This window comes from Pristis pectinata, chromosome 2 (genome assembly GCF_009764475.1).
Source record: "Pristis pectinata isolate sPriPec2 chromosome 2, sPriPec2.1.pri, whole genome shotgun sequence".
NCBI classification, from domain to species: domain Eukaryota; kingdom Metazoa; phylum Chordata; class Chondrichthyes; order Rhinopristiformes; family Pristidae; genus Pristis; species Pristis pectinata.
This window is the reverse complement of record NC_067406.1, coordinates 49,723,445-49,743,132: the sequence shown is the minus strand read 5'-3', so window position 1 is coordinate 49,743,132 and position 19,688 is coordinate 49,723,445. Positions and strand designations below refer to the sequence as shown.

The window sequence follows — 19,688 nt, the reverse complement described above, 5'->3', positions numbered from 1 at the left end:
AAATTGTGAAGGAGAAGAATCACTTACATGAGCTCATCCTGAAGCACTTGATTTGCACTGAAATACTTCTGAAATGTATTGGAAATTAAAACTTTAACACCAGTGGAAACAAACCAGGTTCTAATAGAATGAATGGTCAAGTAATTGGTTCTTAGTGATATTGGTTAAAGGATAGACAATGGGAAAATTTCCCTTCTCTTTTTTGAATAATGCCAAGGATTCTCTTACATGTGATGATGAGGGAGATCTCATCTGGAAGACAGTATCCATGAGAGTGCAAGGCTCCCTCTGTTCTGCACTGAGCATCGGGTTAGATGGTCATAACTTGGTAAAAGACAATGAGCCAAGGCTGACCCCTGAGACTGATCAAACTGTCACTGATTTGGTGTGGAAGAATAGGCTGTTCACCAGGCATTGTGGCTTGATGCCAGACCATGATGAAAGAAGAGCTGACAGTTTACTAGCGGAGTGTGATCGTAGTGTGAAATATTTATCTCTTTAAACATTCAGAGAAAGTGAAGTGAACTGGGTACATGGCAATGAATTGATTGCTTTTCTTCCTAACCATGCAAATGTCTTATTTTAAGTCAGGGATTCATTAATGCAGTTGTAGTGATGCAAAATAAGCAATCACTGAAATGCCTTTGTAAACTATACAGTGAGAAAAATAATTTCACATTATAATGCCATTGTTATATTGATTTAAGGCTACTGATGCTTGCAGCTTGAAGTTTGACTTTAAGAATTACTTTATAGTTTGCATATGAAACACAGGTAGAAAAATATAAAACAACTGCTGGAGGAAGAAAGTCATGTCAATTGCTTGTGGGAATCTGAATTTTTGATTGTCTGTGGTGAGTATCTTAAATTAGCTTGAAAGGTTAAGTTGAAATATTCAAAGCTAAACAGGATGTAAAACTTAGAAGTGGTTTTCTTTGAAATGGTGGTTCAGTTTCATAGTCTGGACTGACCAAGTAATGAAAGACTGTTTCAACTGGTTGTCATGGAGAGATCAGGTGAAGACCCAGAAAGCTACAGGAAAGACCGGAACAGCTTTATAGAGTGAACACCTTTTGCTGTTCAAATCTTGACTGCCAACCAAAATAATAATCCAGTATAATTTTATTATGCTTGGTCAGTCAATCATTGGGTACGCAGTTGATGTTATCATCCAGAGCTTGTATGGGTAAGAATTTGTGTTACCAGGTTTCAATAGATTATATGACAGGAAGAAAAACATTTTAAGTTGCATGATCTTTTCATTTTATATGAAAGAACACTTAAACAGTTTACGCACAGCATGGCTTTTATATCTCATTTTGCAGCTTACTAATGACAGATATCAAATTCTGTTTTTAGTACATGCGAGCTACAAACATTGAATTACATAAGTACACAGTGGTAAAGATTCCACTTCTGTAAATATGAATAGGCAGATAATTGTGGGGTGATACATGTAAAGACAGCACACAACCTGCTCTCCTATTTACACTTCCAATTGTCTTCTATTTCAAGCATTTCAACTGCTGGGAATGGGGATTTTTTATTAGTTTTCAATCAGCTGATGAGCAAAAATGAGAATCATACCCATATGACTTCTTCAGATATATTGACTAGCTCTTGTTGTATGCAGGCATGGACTGCTTCATTTGCTGAGGAGTTGCAAATGGAATTGAATATTGTGTAATCATCAGCAAACATTCTCATTTCTTGATTAAGTAGCTGAAGATGGTTGTGCTTTGGACTCTACCTTAACTGTCGTGGGACTTGGATGATTGACCCAATACAATCGCAACCATCTTTCATTGGAGGAATGACTCCAACCACTGGAGTGTTTTACCATTGATCCCATTAACTTCAGTGGGTTTACCTGGGTGTCCTGGTGCCACATTTAGGCAAGTGCTGCCTTGATGTCAAGGACAGTTACTCTCACCTTACCTCTGGAATTTTTGGTCCATGTTTGGATCAAGGCTTTGATGAAGTTAGGAGCTGAGTGGACCTGGCAAATCACAAACTGGGCATTGTTGATTAAGTTATTGGTGAGGAAGTGCCATTTGATGGCAGTGTTGGCAATAGCTTCTATCACTTTTCTGATGACTGAGAGTGGGTAATAATTAGCCAGGTTGGAACTGTCCTGCTTTTTGTGAAAGGGACATACCTATGCAACTGTCCACATTGTCAGGTGGTCGCTGGTGTTGTACTGGAACAACTTGGCTAGATGTTCAGCTAGTTCTCGAGTGTAGGTCTTCAGTACTATAGCTGATATATTGTCTGGTTCCATAGCTTTTGTTGTATCTGGTACTTTTAGCTATTTATTGATCACATATTGAATTAATTGAATTGTCTGGAGACTGGCTTCAGTGATATTGGACATCTCAGATGGAGGCCAAGTTGGCTCATTCATTTGGCACTTCTGACTGAACCTGGTTGTGAATGCTTCAGTGTGCTTCCAGCACTCTCACACTGGGCCCAGCTGTCACTGAGCAAGGGAATGTTCCTGGAGCCTCCCATTAGCTGATTAATTATCCACCACCAATCACAACTAGACATGGTAGGACTGCAGAACTTCAATCTGGTCCATTGGTTGTGACATCTCTCAGCTCTGTTTATCTGGTGCTGCTTTGCAAGTTTGTCATCCTGTATGACAACTTCATCAGGCTGGCACCTCATCATTTCTAGGTATGCCTGGTACAGCTCCTGATAAGCCCTTCTGCACTCTTCATTGAACCAAGGTTGGCCTCCTGGTTTGATAGTAATGGAAAAGTGAGGAATATGCTGGGTCAGGAGTGTACAGATTATGATGATGTACATTTCTGGTGCTTCCTATGGCCCACAGTGTCTCATTAGCACCTAGATCTGTTCTGAGTCTATAGTATTTAGCACATTTATAAAGCCATATAGCACAATGGAAGGTGGCCTTGGTGCAGATATGTGACATCTTCACAATGATTATAAGGTGGTTCCTTCTGCCTTTGCTCTCATGGACAGATGTGTTTGCTACAGGTAGATTGGTGAGTATGAGGTCAAGCAGGTCAGCAGGGAGGATTATTGATTCATCATCTGAGGAAGAATGGTCTGTGGTCATCAGGAAGAGGTTTCTTTGCCCATGTCTGACCTGATGCTGAGAGGCTTTGAGGTCTGTAGTCAATGCTGAGGACTGCAGCTCCCTCCCACCTAAGTATCACTGTTCTGCCACTTCTGTTGGGTCCGTGCTGTCAGTCAGACAAGATGTACTTAAGGGCTGTGATACATTGTTCATAAGGTTTGATTCTATGAGTACGACTACATCAGGCTGAAGCTTGTCTAGTCTGTGGGACAGCTCTCAAACTTTAGACACCAGTCCCTATGTGTTCGTGAGGAGGACTTTACAAGGTCAATAATATACCAATACCAATACCAGCTGGGCTGGAAACAATTTTGTTGTGTTTGAATTCAATGCCAGGGGGTCTGTACACTTTTATTCCTTCTCTGTTTGAACACAGTGGCAATGGTACAAATGAAAGGCTTAGTGAGTCACTTCAGAGGGCATTTAAGAGTCAACCACATGGCCTGGAGTCACATGTTGGTCAAACTGGGTAAAGGAATGGTGGATCTGCTCCCCGGAAGGGCACTAGTGAACCAGATGGGTTTTTATGACAATCCTGCAGTAAGTGATCATCAGTACTCAGATTAATTGGTGTGTATTTTTTTAACCTTTCCTAAACATTGGTAACTGAATTTAAGTTCCACTGCTGGTGTGGTGGGATTCAAATTTGGATCTAAGGGTTGTTAGTGCAGGGGTCTCTGTTTTACTAACTCTGGCCTGCAGCACCACAATACCCACCATCAAATAACATTTCTGCAAAAGCACATAACTTGACTCAAAAACTACATAGCAAGCATTATACCAATATAGACCATCACTGAAAACTTGAATTTGAAATTATCTTCATAATCCAGGAAAGATATTTTTCTGAGAGTCGAGTATAGACACCTGGTTTTCGGGGTATTCCACAGTTGCATCCAAAAGAAACAATTCCATTGAAATTTCCATGGCATAATAGTGGACCTCCTGAATCTCCCTGAAACAAAAGTAAGAGAAGATTTTAAGTCACTGGATTCTTTTGTCTAGCTGTGTGTCTGTCACTGTGGAAACAAATTGGAAAAGAGAAAATGATGAATGAAAAATGACCTGGGCCCATCTAGTTTTCATGCACCCTTCCAGTAATCACATGGTACAATGACAATGGGTATACCAATCATAGGGTTTTAGTTCATACAGTCAAGGGAGAAGAACTGGTTAAGGGAGAAGAATCCAAGCCTTAAGTAGCATGTTCATTCATCTTGGTCGCTGTAATCAGCCAGACCGGGAACACTGTTACAATATTTAAGCAATTCATTTGTCCTTAAAGAGAGAATTGATCACCAGATCTATGTGCTGTCTCAGTTATAAATCAAAGTGGCCAGGTATGGTTCCCATTCCTCCACATGATACCTCACTTAGTGTTTAAGATGCATTCCCAGCAACAAGAGTGCACGTGGAATCAGCTCTAAAAGGGGTCTTTATGGTAATGTATAGATAGGAAGATGAGTTACTGATGGTGCTGCTGGGCTGGGAAACCAGCACGAACCCTTGACTCCACACTGCTGTGTGCTGCTGTGCTGGGAAACTGGCATAAATCTTTACCCTCTGCTGCTGCTCCCTCAGCAATGAAGTGGTCAGCAATGAATCGGCACAGTGAGTGTGGGCTACTGCTGAAGGCAGGAGGCACCTGCTCCATGTGTTGACAGTTCACTCAAATCCAATGGTCTCTCCCATTAGATGTGATGGAAGCTCCATCTTCTCCTCTCTTTCCTCTGGCTTCTCAGCTCTTCCCAGCCCAGAGATTTCTCCATAGTAACAAGCTCAACAGGAGGTCACTGGCCATTGAAATTAATGGCTAAAATGTAAGATCAGTAGGAAAAAATAAAAATAGAGAGGGAGAGAGAGAAAGCATAGAGGGCTAGAGAGAGAAAAACAGAGAGGGAGAGAAATAGAGAGAGAAAGTGAGAGTGAGAGAGAAAGCATAGAGAGAGGGAGAGAAAAAGAGAGAGCAGGGAGAGGGAGAATGGTGGGGGGAGGGGAGGTGGTGTAGAGAGAGAGATCTGTAGTTACCAGGATGAAGAAGAGGGGAAGGGGAGAAGGAGACCTGTACCACTGTCACTGAGAGGATGAGCGAGCCTTTGAGGTCTTATCTTATACTTAGAAAAGACAATAGACACAGTCTAAGATATCTTTATTAGTCACATGTACATTGAAACACACAGTGAAATGCATCCCTTGTGTAGAGTTTTCTGGGGGCAGCCCCCAAGTGTCGCCACACTTCTGGCACCAACATAGCATGCCTACAACTTCCTAACCTGTATGTCTTTGGAATGTGGAAGGAAACCAGAGCACCTGGAGGAAACCCACGCAGACACATGGGGAGAACGTACAAACTCCTTACAGACAGCGGCTGGAACTGAACCCGGGTCGCTGGCGCTGTAATAGCGTTATGCTAACCGCTACACTACCATGCCTGCTTCTTTGTGCTGTATGTAGCTTACTGAATACTTTTGAGGTGCTTAAGACAATATATCTGTACCAGAGTGGTTTCCTTTGGTCACAAACAACAAGTCTCTTGAGTTAGTTTGGGACAAATTGACAAATCTTACAGTGCAAACCGTGTTGTAATGTACATCTGGTGACAGTGAGGAATGATGATTTCTCTTCTGATATTAATTTTTTTTAACAACAATTGTATTATCAAATACATGGGATGTTCCAAATGAAGAGGGTGAATAAATCTTTTGTGTCTTGTTTCCCTAAACATAGTTTTTCACCTTGTTTGTGAATATGCCATTCAAACCTGATTGGTAGAAGGGGCATGAATTGGCTTCCATCCAGCACACATCACAAAGGTGTGCTAAGGGGAACAGCCAGAGAATATCTGGTGGCCATATCTTCCTAGAAGGGGATGGGCTGGAAAAAGTATTTGCCCCATTGCTTTTTCTTCAGGGTTATCCTGAACACACAACAAGGTTTGTTTGAAGGATTTCTCAATTTGTCTTCTGTTAGCTATAAATTTAGAATTTTAGAATCATTTTTACCTCATGCATATACTTACATTGCAGGAATCTTTGCCTCCTTTTTTGTCACCAGCACAGAGCACATTTTGTGTTATTGCAGGGTGGTAGGTGTAATATTCAGCACACAGGTTCCTGTCTACAACGGTTACATTTACTTCCTGCAGCACTTTTGCCTTCTCTCTTTTAATACTGGTAATCCCCCAACCTGCAACATTACAAATATCTCCACCTTTGACATCCTTTCCTGAGTTAGGCAGGTTCAGGATATCCACAAACTTGTTCAGAGTTGCTTCTCCCTTAAGCTGAAATGACATTTTAAGATGTACAAGATTTATTTATAGTCATATTGTGATTTAGAGTTTGTTATAAGCATACCTGTCTCTCATTACTGTGTGTGCTATGGAATTAAAAAAAACTCTTTGACTTAGAAAACAAAGGCCGGGTTTTCTGAAATGATTGTACCCAGCATTAATCTGAAAACAAAACACTACACACAATGATAGCTGTGGCATGGACCTTTCCTCCCTCATCATTTGTTGCTATCAGATAACTAGTGTTCAGGAACCTTGCTATCAGCAATAGTGATGTTAGGAAGTGGGAAGAGCAGCCAATCATATTGTAGAATATCCACAGACAGCAAACCAATAAACAAAAGGCCAGTGAATGCATGTGATTTGCCATAATGGCAGGGATGTAATGGGGCAAAGACTGATTTGGTAAATATATAATATCTTAGCTTGACTGAGGTGCAAGACTTTGGTTACAACTGACTGGGTATTGCACATTTTTAGAGGTGAAAAGGTGGGCTTGGTTCCCATTTTTAAAAATTATTTTATACATTTGCTTTAAAATGTAGTTATGATCCTGATATGTATGCTTTTGTTTTCCTCTTGCTTGTTTCCACCAGAACATTTTGTTCACTGTCATCAAAATATCCAGTAACTCCCGTCATGGGCCTCAACTTTTCCTAAGTCATCTGTTGGAAAACTTGGTTTGGATTGGCTGTCTGTTTTGTTTGATTTCATTCTCCAGAGTCTTCGTTGGAGAATAAAATAAGGCAGCATGTGAAACGGATAAACAACCCAAGGTGCTCAGTTTTCCTCTGGGTGGCCTAGCTTAAAACAAACCGTCTTGTCTCTCTTAGGTTGCTGCTTGGGCTGAACTCAAATTGCCTGCTGGGTGCAATGTGTAGTTTTTGGGCATAGAATTGGATGTTATATGGTTAATTACTGAGCTGATCCAGACTGTGCTAGGTGTTTGCAACTTGGAACAGGAATGTCTTTGTCAGGGCAAAATGGAGATGGGAGGAAGGATGAATGATTTAGAATATTGCTTGATCTTTTGGAAGATCAAGAAATGCTGATGCAGAGTTTCCATTTGGGAAGTTTTCTTATATTTTAGCCTTCAATTAATAATGTTATCAATAAAGGGTCTAATAGGTTGTTTCCTAACCAAGATTATTAGTGGATGTCACTCTATTTTTCACTCTTAAGTATTTAATTCATGGGGTTGAAGACTTACAGCAGCTATTTTTCTGCAAATTGAATCATTTAAATTAAACATTTTAAACACAGCAGGTGATAATGAAAAAAAGAAAATCCATACTTGCACCAGCATGATGTCATTTTCATAAGTTTGCCTTTTGTATTCTGGATGAGGAAACCACTTGCGAACGTAAAGCCTTTGTTGACTCCTCTCCTTCGCTGAAAGATTATGTACTCCAAGAACCACTTGAGGAGGCTGGTTTGCAGTAATGTACTTAAGCGGGCTATTAATAAAGAAGGTAGAAAAATAATATTTCGAGTCCATTAAAAATTGCTTTGCAGAAGTTCATCAGGATGTCAACAATTACATCTGAAGCAGTGTGGAAATATCAGGCTGAGCAAAATCATTTTTGGCAATTAACAACTGCAAGTTGTAAAATACTCAAAAGGACATTCGGTACTCAATGGAGGCTGGCCCTCTACAACAATTTTTCACCTGTGTGCCAATCAACACTCCTCTAAAGCAGTTCCTTTTAAATACTTCCAATTAAATCTTAGTTTCTGTAACACACGTGATTTAAGACTGGCCAGCTGCTCTGCCCGCGATATTTACACTGATGCTTATGGAACATAGAACAGTACAGCACAGGAACAGGCCCTTCAGCTCACAATGTCTGAGCTGAACACAATGCAGAAGTAAACTAAATCTCTTCTGCCTGCACATGATCCATTTTCCTCCATTTCCTGCATATTCATGTGTCTATCTAACGGCCTCTTAAATGCCACTATCATATCTGCTTCCACCACTACCCCTGGCAGCCCATTCCAGGCACCTACCACTGCCCGTATAAAACACTTACCCTGCACATCTCCTTTAAGCTTTCCCCCCTCTCACCCTTAATGCATGTCCTCTATACTTGGCATTTCTACCCTGGGAAAAAAAATTCTATCCGTCCTATCTATGCCTCTCATAATTTTCTAAACTTCTATCAGGTTTTCCCTCAGCCTCCGACACTCCAGAGAAAACAACCCAAATTTGTGTAACCTCTCCTTATAGCTCATACCCTCTAATCAAGGAACCTCTTCTGCACCCATTCCAAAGCCTCCACATCCTTCCTGTAATGGGGCAACTAGAACTGCACACAATACTCCAAGTGTGCCTAACCAAAGTTTTATACACCTGCAACATTGCTTCCTTACAATTATACTCAATGCCCTGACCAATTAAGGCAAGCGTGCCATATGCTTTCTTTACTATTCTATCTACTTGTGTGGCCACTTTCAGGGAGCTGTGGACTTGCAACCCAAGATCCTTCTGTACATCAATGCTGTTAAGGGTGCTGCCACTAATTGTATACTTTTCCCTTCCTTTGACCTCCCAAAGTGCAATACCTCACACTTACTCAGATTAACATCCAGCTACCATTTCTCCGCCCATATCTGAAACTGATCTGTATTCTGCCATACCCTATCCACAACGCCACCAATCTTTGTGTTGTCTGCAAACTTACCAATCCACCCATTATGATTTTCTTCCAAGTTATTTATATATATCTCACAAACAACTGAGACCCCAGCACCAATCCCCGTGGTACACCACTGGTCGTGGCTCTCCAGCCAGAATAACACCCTTCCACCACTACCATCTGTGTTCAATGGACACCCCAATTCTGAATCCAAACAAACTACCAAGTCACCGTGGCTCCCATGCATCTTAATCATCTGGATCAGCCTACCATGAGGGATCTTGTCAAAATGCCTTACTAAAATCCATATAGGCAACATCCACTGCCATCAACCATTAAATTAATTTTACATTCAAACACAGCATAGCTTACATTTCACAGTGTGCTGCAGTTAGTACCCAGTCACGTCTGATCAAAGCACCTCCACAGAGGTGTTCATACTTTTGATTGCTAAACCGTTGAAGAGATGCCATATAAGGTTTTGAATGGGGTTTGGCATCACGACCTCCAATAATTTCCTCTCCATGATCTGTAATATACAGAAGGTACTGACAGTTATTTCACACATTTTTTTATTCAGAACTAGGCTGTGAACATCACTGACGTCCAATGTTTATTAGTCATCCCTAATTGTCCTTGATAAGGTAGCACATCAGCTATAAAATAAAAAATATAAAAGGCTGGAAACACACAACAGGTCAGACTGCATCTCTGGAAAAAGCAACAATTAATGTTCAGGTCCAGGACTCTCCATTAGAAGTGGAAGGATAGAAAATGAGTTCGTTTTCAGTAGCAGGGAAGATGGGGAAGGATCATCAGAAGAACAGAGAGAAAAGATGAGATCAAATAAGTTAATGAAGGAGTAGGAGTAGCTGTTAGGATCAGGTTATGTTTTTCTGCCTGTGTAATATGATGCTAATGTCAAGGCTGTGGGATGTGCCCAGCAGACCAAGCTATCCAAATAGAGAAAAAAAACTGTGCCAAAATGATGACAGGCAGGAGTGACTAGTTCTGATACAGACAGAAAGAAAGAATGAGTTGATAAAGGAATCATTAAATATTTCCAAGTCGGCTTGTTGAGTGACTTGAAGCTGTATGCTTGCACCATTTGCCCTTATCCCGTTTGGTAGTAGAAGTTATGGATTCCCAATGGCATTATGGGAGTACTCTTCATCAGACTATTTCAGGGGTTTGAAGAGATGGTTTAGTGTCAGGTTCTTTAAGGCACTTAGAGCTGGTCAATAAATGCTGGTCTTGCCTGTAACACCCTCATTTCTTTCAACAACTGGAGAAACATGACGGCATTCTGTGCCTTCTACAAGACGCATGACAGCCACCTGCCAAAGTTTCTTTGACAGCACATTCTAAGCCTGTAGCCTTGACCACCCAGGATAAGGACAGCAATAATATGGGAAAATCACCACTTGCAAGTTCCCCTTCAAGTCACACAACAACCTTGTGGGAGTGTTCACAACATAGACAGTGGCTGTATTGAGAGGGTTAAAAGCAGATGTTTTTACTCAAAATGGAGTTGTCAGCCCACAGTATCCACAATGAGCTGGCATGTTAATCAGGAAGATAAGTAAAACAAAAGGTCTTGATTCATAGGGTCCTTGAGGCCTTGAAGCATGCAGATGTGAGACATTAAGGAATGTAAAATGACAAGATAACTTGGAGACGAATGAGACTGGTTCAGTTGACAATGTAAAATTCATTAAGAAATAATTAGTTTTAGAATTGTAGCTGACTGGAATGAGTAGATTAGAAAAGAAGCAAGGGCTTTTTTGATTATATAAGTGTGAGTAGCGAACAAGCTCATCAGACTTCTCCTCAGATCGGAATCACAATCAGTGCCAAGGACCTTGAGATTCTCCAGGCCTGTTGTTGTAAATCGGAGTACCCGACGAGCAGAAGGGTGTGAGACTTGTTCTTTCATCAATCATTTTACACTGTGTTTTGGACTTACTGTTTTGTATATCTTTCTTATCTCTTGTTATACTTTAAATAAGTACCCTGTAGCAACCTTGAACTGTTCTTTCTCCCTCATTGATCCGAATCCTTCATGACTATTTATTTCCCGTTACAGTGGTCTTTCAAGAAGGCAGCTCAACCTTCTTTAGGGCAAATGAGCAATAAATGCTGATCTTGCCGTTGAATACCGGATCTTGTGAAAATAATATTTTTTTAATTTAAAAAATATTTTTTTATTTTTAAAAAAGTTTAATTTTTTTATTTATTTAAAAATATTTTAAAAATTAAGAATAATTAAATCCTTCCAAAAAATTTTGAATACGTTTCCTGCCAAAGTTAGGTGAGTTAGTCACTTTGAGTGAGTTAGTTACATTTGAGTAAGTGAGTTAGTTACATTTGAAGATGAGAAACAGGCTCATGATACACACTGTGAAGAATGGCCGGGGAAGTTGGGTCAAGCTGTGAGTTTGGGTGGAAGCCGCCTGTTTCAGTGTGTTACCTCTCCCCATTTCCCTTTGCAGTTTCCATTCCTAAAAGCTGCTGCTTGCACTCTCTTTGGTTTCCTGCTAATGCAGCCTCAAAAACAGCTAGGGAGTGGTGCAGTGCAGTGTGATGATAGTGATGGGGTGAGGCAGGGAACACAGCTGAAAATAATTTCGAGGAGCTCACTTCTCATCTAACAAAATTTCTTAATAATAGCAGAAAATACTGGTCAGGCAACAACTGTGGAGAGATAAACAAAGTTAACATCTCAAGTTGTTGAGTCTTCATCAAAACTAGAAAAAGCGAGAAATCAGGCATCTTTCAAGTTGCAAATAAGGGGGGAGGAGTAGAGGGAATAAAGGGAATGACTGTGACAGGATGGAGACCCAGAGAGGCTGACTGAGGTAAGTGGTGGTGCCAGCTGAGAGAATATGGCAGAGGTTTGTTAATCTATTTGGAAAAGGTGGAAATAGAAAGAGATGAACAAGGACAGAGGAATTATGGATTAAAAAAAACACCTGGTGGTTCTGAGTGATACAGAATCTAAAACTGAAGAGAATACTGGAAATACCCATGAGATTTGGAAGCAACTATGGAAAGAGAAGAACTGAGTTAATGTTACGGGTAATAATTTTTTATTTGAAGTGGCCAGATCATAAACAAATTGGAAAGGCTGGTAATTTGAAATTCAATATTAAGTCCTGACAGCTGTAAGGTGCCTAGTCTGATGATGAGGTGCTGTTTGTCGAGCTTGGTTTGCTCTTTGTTGGAGTAGACTAAGAGCACAAGAGGTCTGATTGAAAGTGGGATGGAAAATTGAAGGCAGAGGCTACAGGAAGCTTAGGCTCACCCTTGGGTACTGAACAGAGGTTTCCTCCAAAGTTATCATCCAATCCATGTTTTGTTTCTCCAATGTAGAGGAGACAATACAGTGAGAACTGAATGCAGTATGCCAAATTGGACCACAGCATTTGGTAACCATGATATTGCTTGATTCACACCTCTGCCCAATGTTAAATTTACACTGTGATAATGAAAATTGTTAGCTTTCTCAATGACAATAAAAGTAACAAAACTCATTCGTCATGTTCAGTATTATCATATAGATTTACAAGAAAATTGACAAGTGAAATTTATTTCTCCCTATGAAATTTTCTTAAATTTGCTACTTGGTACTCTCTAAGCAAGAAGTAAACATGGAAGAATTTGAAAAGAAATAGATATTAATTGTCATAAGTATAGGAGAATGTTAATGCATTAGGCATTGAAAATCTAGGTCAATAATTATAAAATATGTTAAGGAACATATTATCACTTAAACACTACTTCAATAAATCCCAAAACAAATATTGTATATTTAAATTGTGCTTTGTTTGTTACTTACAGGCTGGAATTAAGGAAATGGCAATCAACAGAACAAACAGACCATGCTTCAACGACTTCATTGTTGCTTCTTTTTGATCATAGCAAAGTTTTTTTATAATTTAGTATAACTCATGAGGATGTGGTTAGTTGAGTTTGTCGTTACCTCTGTGAACCTGAAGCTTTGAAATCTCTCACTTAAATAACCATTCTCTTTATGAGTAGCCACATGACAGGGCCAAGGCTAACCAGAGAAGTGCAACAAATATTATGGTATCAGTGGAGGTAATTAGGATTTCACAGAAGTCTTGTCAAAGTTTTGGAATCTGCCACTTTATATTTTGTTTGTCGATTCCGTTGAAATATTCTGATAACAAATAGGATCCTGTATTAGGATTTTGCAGTGAACGCTGACTAATTGATGTCATAAATGAAAATTAAATTTAAGGAATGTGTCACTTTAAAGTGGTTTAGTTTCAAATAGGGTCAGTCTAAACTCTAACATGAAGGACACACATGTTGAAGTCTCCAGAATTAGTGTTTTCAGCAAATGGGAGTTAACTAGCTGGCAGGGACAAAATAAACCGATTGTCTAGTTTATCAATAACAATGATTCCACTATTCATCCTCCTTTTAATATGTTTATTGTTTGAGTAATATTGACAAATTTTGGGTGTGACTTTTTAAATAACTATCACTCAATAGAGTGAAGTATTCAAACCTAGCCAGGCTAGTGATTTTTATTTTGATACAAAGCTAGTTGGTCAATGTTCTTTGATCTTTTTGCTCTCTAGTAACAAAATTGAAGAATAACAAGCATTTGCAACTTGTATTCTTGTCTAATGATTTCTGTTTCTGCTTTGCAGGTAAGTAAATGAACATTATTATGAGGAACTGACATGGAAAGATGAGCACCATGTTACAGAAGATACCTGTTCTATTTTTCTGGTGTATTGAGATGTCCAGAGTAATTATCACTGTCAGATTACTGGATAAGCCCAGGAATCTCAGCTTCCCTACTTTGGGGTGTTTTGATCCTGTCTTTTTCCGATAAGGTTTGTGGATCAATAAATATAGCTCAACACATAAAATAATACATATATTGCCACTTATTAAAAGTTTGAATATAACATGTAAGCTCATTGGCAGCCATTTGCTGCCCACATTACCTCTTCATCTTAGCAAAAGGATGTGCATTAGATGTTTAAAATTGTTTCAAGCAATCTAAATTTGATATTGCATTTTGCCAAACATATATAAGCTCTCAATTTTCTAGCTTTTTCACTCTTCAGAATTCAGGAATGGTGTGGCCTATAACATTAATGAGCACACTGATATATGATATCACAGTGCCATGGTATTGGGTGACATCATGATGTCAAGTCATTCCAGCATATGTTTGTCTTCTGGCCTTGTAAAGGTGAACTATGGTTGAACCTGAACTGGTCCAAACTTGAATTCAACTCCAAGCTACGTTACATGGGTAGAAATCTGCTTTAGTTTCCTGGTTTTCCTAATATATTGAAAGTTGATCTTGCTAAATAGATAGATCATCCATTTTACAAGGAGTCTAAATGAACTAAGACAAGTGAACTGACTCAACTTGGATAATCTACAGACTTAGCTTTATACTTACGCTTAAAGATCTTTGAGTTCAATACCATAGATTGAAAAAGAGGTCTTTTGAGATTGGAAAAAAAAACCTTCAGTCAGAATTTTATATTCATGTCTGCTGCTTTCATTTCTTTCTTTTGGGTTGATACTCAATGCTATTACTATGAAGCATCTTAATAAACAATTCAATAAAACATCAATTGAAAGCATGTGAATTATATGATTCAAAGTGGAAAACTGGACATAGCTTATCTCTGATGATCTAGACTTTATTTGTCTCTTTTTCCCCATCCAATACCTTGATAAGAAGGATTTGCAGAACTTGGAAGGTATCTGATTAATTATTCAACGTATGGTTTGGCAGACCATGAGTTGATCAAGGACTTACGTCTGTCAGATGAATGGTCTTGAAATGATTGGTCTTGAAACCCCCCGATTTATGCCAGAGTCCCACTGCTTGGAATCACTACCTAGCATTCTCCTGCTGAAGTCAATCAAATGGCCCTATTATAAATTAAAGGGAAGGGAGAAAGGGATAAACTTCGCCATGTCTCTTTTGGCTGCTTATGTAAAGGGAAAATCCAGGTAAGTTTTAATAGTGAGTTTGGGCTACCTGCTTTTGTCGAATCTACAGACCAGGTGAACCTCTGTTCATCACAGGTGGTGGATGGTGGGAGGATGAACCAGGGGTTGTTAGGTGACAGGTGGGAGCAGGTGAGGTGGGGTTGATGGACAGATGTCTCTAATTTTGTTCCACAGATAGAGTCATCGAGTCATACAGCACAGAAACAGGCCACTTGGCCCAACTGATTCATGTCAACCAAGATTCCCATCTAAGCTAGTCCCATATGCCTGCATTTGGCCCATATCCCTCTAAACCTTTCCTATCCATGTACCTGTCCAAGTGTCTTTTAAATGTTGTTAGTGTACTTGCCTCAACCACTCCCTCTGGCAGCTTATTCCATATATGGACCACACTTTGGGTGAAAAAGTTGACCCTCAGGTTTTATTAAATTTCTCCCCTCTCACCCTAAACCTATGCGCTCTAGTTCTTGATTCCCCAGCCTTGGGGGAAAAAAAAGTGTGCATTTAATAAGTAAATAATGAGAAGTGTTTTCCAATGGCCAGAGACTGCCTAACTAGAGTACACAGATTTACAAATGGAATAGTGGTGAAACATGAAATCTTCCTTGTGTAGAGAGTTGTTGTCATCAGGAATGTACTGTCTGCCTATCAAAGAACTATCAAAGAGGAAATGGACAGAAATTGAAGGGAGGACGGTACGGGGCTAAAAGTCAAGAAAAAGGAAATGAGAGTAATTGAATAGTTCTTTCATGAGCCAGGACAGCAACAACAGGCCAAATGTCCTCAGTCTGTGCTATATCAACTCAATGTTTTCCCCTCACCCCTCTCTCCCATTCACCTGAAAGGGGAAGAAATAATGACAAAGTCACAAATAGAACACACAGTATTGATGTAATTGTGATTAAAATGTATTTTTGGTCATTTGAGATCATTTCTTTGAATTACATTTTTACCAGTAACAATATTCATTGTAGTTTGTTTCTGGGAAGTGGAGAGGAGATGTATTTTGTTCAGGCAAGGGAAAATCAATTAATAATCATCAGGATCTTGGTTTCTGTCAAGAAAGGGAGTTTCGTCGCTTAATATTAATTGAGTACAATGTTAATTGTCACTTGATTAACTAATGTCTCCGATACCTGGAGAAACATCACATTAATTTACATCCAGGACAGATTTTCAAAGTAATTGGTTCATATTCTAATGCTTGTTTGTTCAGGTTAATTGTCAGAAATAAACCTCAGGCTCCCAGGAATAGTCTTCTGCGTGACTTTTGTACTTCACACCTGAAAGCAGAGACTTGGTCAATAAGTGGTAGGATCCGCTTTGACTGACATATCCAAGAACTAGGGATTATCTCCAGTTATTAAGCCCAGCTAGCCAGTCTGCAGTTTAAGCCATCAGACTCTCTGGGGTGGTTTAACTCCATGATGCCCTTAATAAACTGGAAGTGCAAGTGGAGCAGGCAGTTGACAATAATTTTTAGTGTACCTGACCATCATTGTGTTTAATGTCAATGCCCTTCCAAAAGACAAAACTGGTCAAAAAGATGATGGAGATGATGTGGGATGGTTAGCTCCCAGTAACGAGTGGATTCCCGATGGAATGTCACTCCGTCCTGCATCACTTGCCACACTTTGCTGCAGAGTTTGCAGAGAAGGGCGAGAGATCTTAAAGGCATACTCACTGTGGAAGTTGCACAAGGGCCTTGGATACTTTGACTGCCACAGAGGAAACAGGGCAAGGGAGAGGGACCCAACTCCACAAGCACTCCTGAAAAAGAAACTGCAACTTGCGGGAAATCTGAAAAAAAAAGCTGAAAATGCTGGAAGCACTCAGTGGGTCAGGCAGTGCCTGTGGAGAGAGAAACTGAGGAATGTTTCAGGTCCGAGACCATTTGCCCTAAATCAGAAAAAAAGGAAAAATGTTAGTTTTCAGTTGCAGGGAAGGTAGAGAGGGATGGGTAGGAAAAAGGGAATATCTGGTAGGGTGGGATCAAATGAGTTGCTGCAGTAGTTAGAAGCAGATTATGCCTCTATATCTGGTTTCAATGTTGCTAATAGCAGGGCTTTGTGGGATTTGTCCAGCAGGTCAGGCTATACTAACGGAGAAAGAAAAGCAGAGACAAAAATCATAAATGGATGATCGACAGATATGGCCAATTCTGATATAGACAGAAAGAAAAAACAAGACACAAGAGACTGCAGCTGCTGGAATCTGGAGCAACAAACAATCTGCTGGAGGAACTCAACGGGTCGAGTAGCATCTGAGGGGGGAGAGGAATTGTCAACGTTTGGGGTCAAAACATTGCAGCAGAACTCAATGCAAGGATCCTGGTGCAGGGTTTCAACCCGAAACATCGACAATTCCTTTCCCCCCACAAATGCTGCTCGATCCGCTGAGTTCTGGCCGATTGGATGCTGGGAAAGGAAAACAAGTTACCTTAAGTTAGGGAACAGTACTGGTCCAAGGCAAGAAAGTAAAAAAGTTTAAAGGAGACCTGAGGGGCAACTTTTTCACACAGAGGGTGGTGGGTATATGGAACAAGCTGCCAGAGGAAGTGGTAGAGGTGGGTACAATTACAATGTTTAAAAGACATTTGGACAGGTACATGGATAGGAAAGGTTTTACAAGGATACAGGCCAAACACTGGCAATAGGGACTAGCTCAGGTTAGCACAGACAAGTTGGCCCATCTCTTCTATGACTTTATGACTCTAAAGTGTCCACAGAGCAACTGAGGCAGCACTTCCATGCTTTTTGAGGCCTCTGCGAGACAGATTAAAGCAGCAATACAGAAAGCTGCAGGAACATCAAAGAGTTACCATGTGGAGCCTGCAGAAATTAATATTCAGTACTGAGGAGCTGCAGAGCGTGCCTGTGCAGTCCAGCAAAGAACAGTCACTGTCTGTTAACCTCAACATTCATCAGAGGCTGGAAAGTGAAGTAATGCTGTCACTGTCTCGCCAGGGTGTGGGAAGTAATGTACAGCAGTTAATCAAAGAGGATATGCCATTGAGTTCTGAGACTGGACCTCTCGTGGCTGGGTCAGTGGTCATGAATAAAACCAAGGTAGAGGAAGGTTAGTTATTCAAGGCACACAAGGGACACAATGGAGCTGAGCTGAAAGGCAAATTATTTGGCCAAGAATTTTCCTTAGTGAGCTATACTGCTCCGTAGAGTGTTGTGCTGGATCACATCCCCTGGATCTGATCATATCGGGTTGCATCTCACTAGTCACTGATGGTAGTTCAAACCAGAACTATATGTAATTAGCTGTTTAAACAGTAGTAAAACAGACTTGTGGACATGCACTGTCAAACATGGAAGTCTCAGAGTTCTTGGACTTCCAGGATGTTGCCAGGACTTGAGGGACTGAGTTATATGAAGGGGTTGGATGGGGTAAGACTTCTTTCCTTGGAGTGTAGGAGACTGAGAGGGGTATAAAATCATGAGGGTGAATGTGCACAGTCTTTTTCCCAGGATTGGGGAATCAAGAACGAGAGAGCATAAGGTGAGAAAGGAAAGATTTATTAGGAACTTAAAGGGCAACTTTTTTACAGGGTGGTCCGTATATGGAACACTCTGCCAGAGGAAGTGGTGTTCCCAATGGGGCTGGTCCACAGTACAAGCCCTAGACAGCAGATCCCGACTCCAATCAAACCAAAACTCCTCAGGTCTGTCCCTCTGTGTCCCATCCACCTCTCGGTGTTAACTTGACAGCCGGTAATATTCCCCTCCACGGGTTGACTGAGTTGTGGAGATGGTGTGAAACCACCTGTCTCCCCTTAGGACAGCTTCCATCCCGTCCATCACCCTTCCAGCTCTAAATTTGAGCCAGTGTCCCAGGAGCCCATCCTTCTCCAGGGTTATGCTATGGCATCTGGCTCTTCAGATGCTTTGGCACCTGTATGGGGGGCCACATTCAGGATGAATGGGCTTCTGGGCCGGTGGACATGGATGTGTTTACCTGGCATTTCCACAGGCTCGGAGAGTGAACGGTACAACAGGACATTGTCCAATTCCAGACTCAGGGCGTGGTTGTCAGTGTGTCTCCAGACAGACATTATGCCAAGAGTCTGGTCATCTGCAGTTAGGGTGGGACCCCCTCCTGGGCCTCTCTGTCTAGGTGACACATTGCTTCCTATTGGTGCCTGAGCGACAGGGTGACACTCTGGGCCACATCTGCCGGGGTCGGACAATCAACAGCTGGCTCCATCAGCTGTTCTGTCCTCCACCCTCACGAGTGGATGATCCACATTAAGGCAGTCCTGAACACCTGTTGGACTCGGGGGGGGTGGGGGTGGTGGGGGTGGGGGGTGTTATCAGGCGATCGACCTGCTCGCATCCCCGGACAATCACCATTCTGCTCGGACCTCAGGCAGTCGGGCTGGAGGCTCGACAGCCTTTGGTTCTTTTCCAGCTCCTGTTGCTTGGGGTTGCCTGATCTCCAGGATGCTACTGAAAGCTGCAGTGGGTGGTTGTTCTGGTTAACCCTTTCCTGGCCTCAAACCGTCCTTCTCATTCACCCTTGTGTTTCAATACTGCTGGGCCGGCTGAGGAGAAGGAAGTTTAAAGACGAGCCTATCTTCTTTAGGGAATCTCTTCATTCCAACATATTCCACACATTGCAGGACACT

General features: G+C 41.0%; 1 protein-coding gene across 1 annotated transcript in view; it reads right to left on the bottom strand.

Moving 5' to 3' along the window:
• Window positions 1-2,705: 2,705 nt before the first annotated feature.
• LOC127580918 (transmembrane protease serine 9-like) overlaps window positions 2,706-19,688 on the bottom strand; it is a 70,833-nt gene continuing 53,850 nt past the window's right edge. The window contains exons 6-9 of the mRNA XM_052034899.1: window positions 9,410-9,566; window positions 7,693-7,855; window positions 6,126-6,389; window positions 2,706-4,061 (exon numbers count right to left, since the gene is read on the bottom strand). Coding sequence (XP_051890859.1) covers window positions 3,900-4,061; window positions 6,126-6,389; window positions 7,693-7,855; window positions 9,410-9,566 — 746 coding nt within the window. The 3' untranslated portion in view covers window positions 2,706-3,899. The remainder of the gene's footprint in view (window positions 4,062-6,125; window positions 6,390-7,692; window positions 7,856-9,409; window positions 9,567-19,688) is intronic.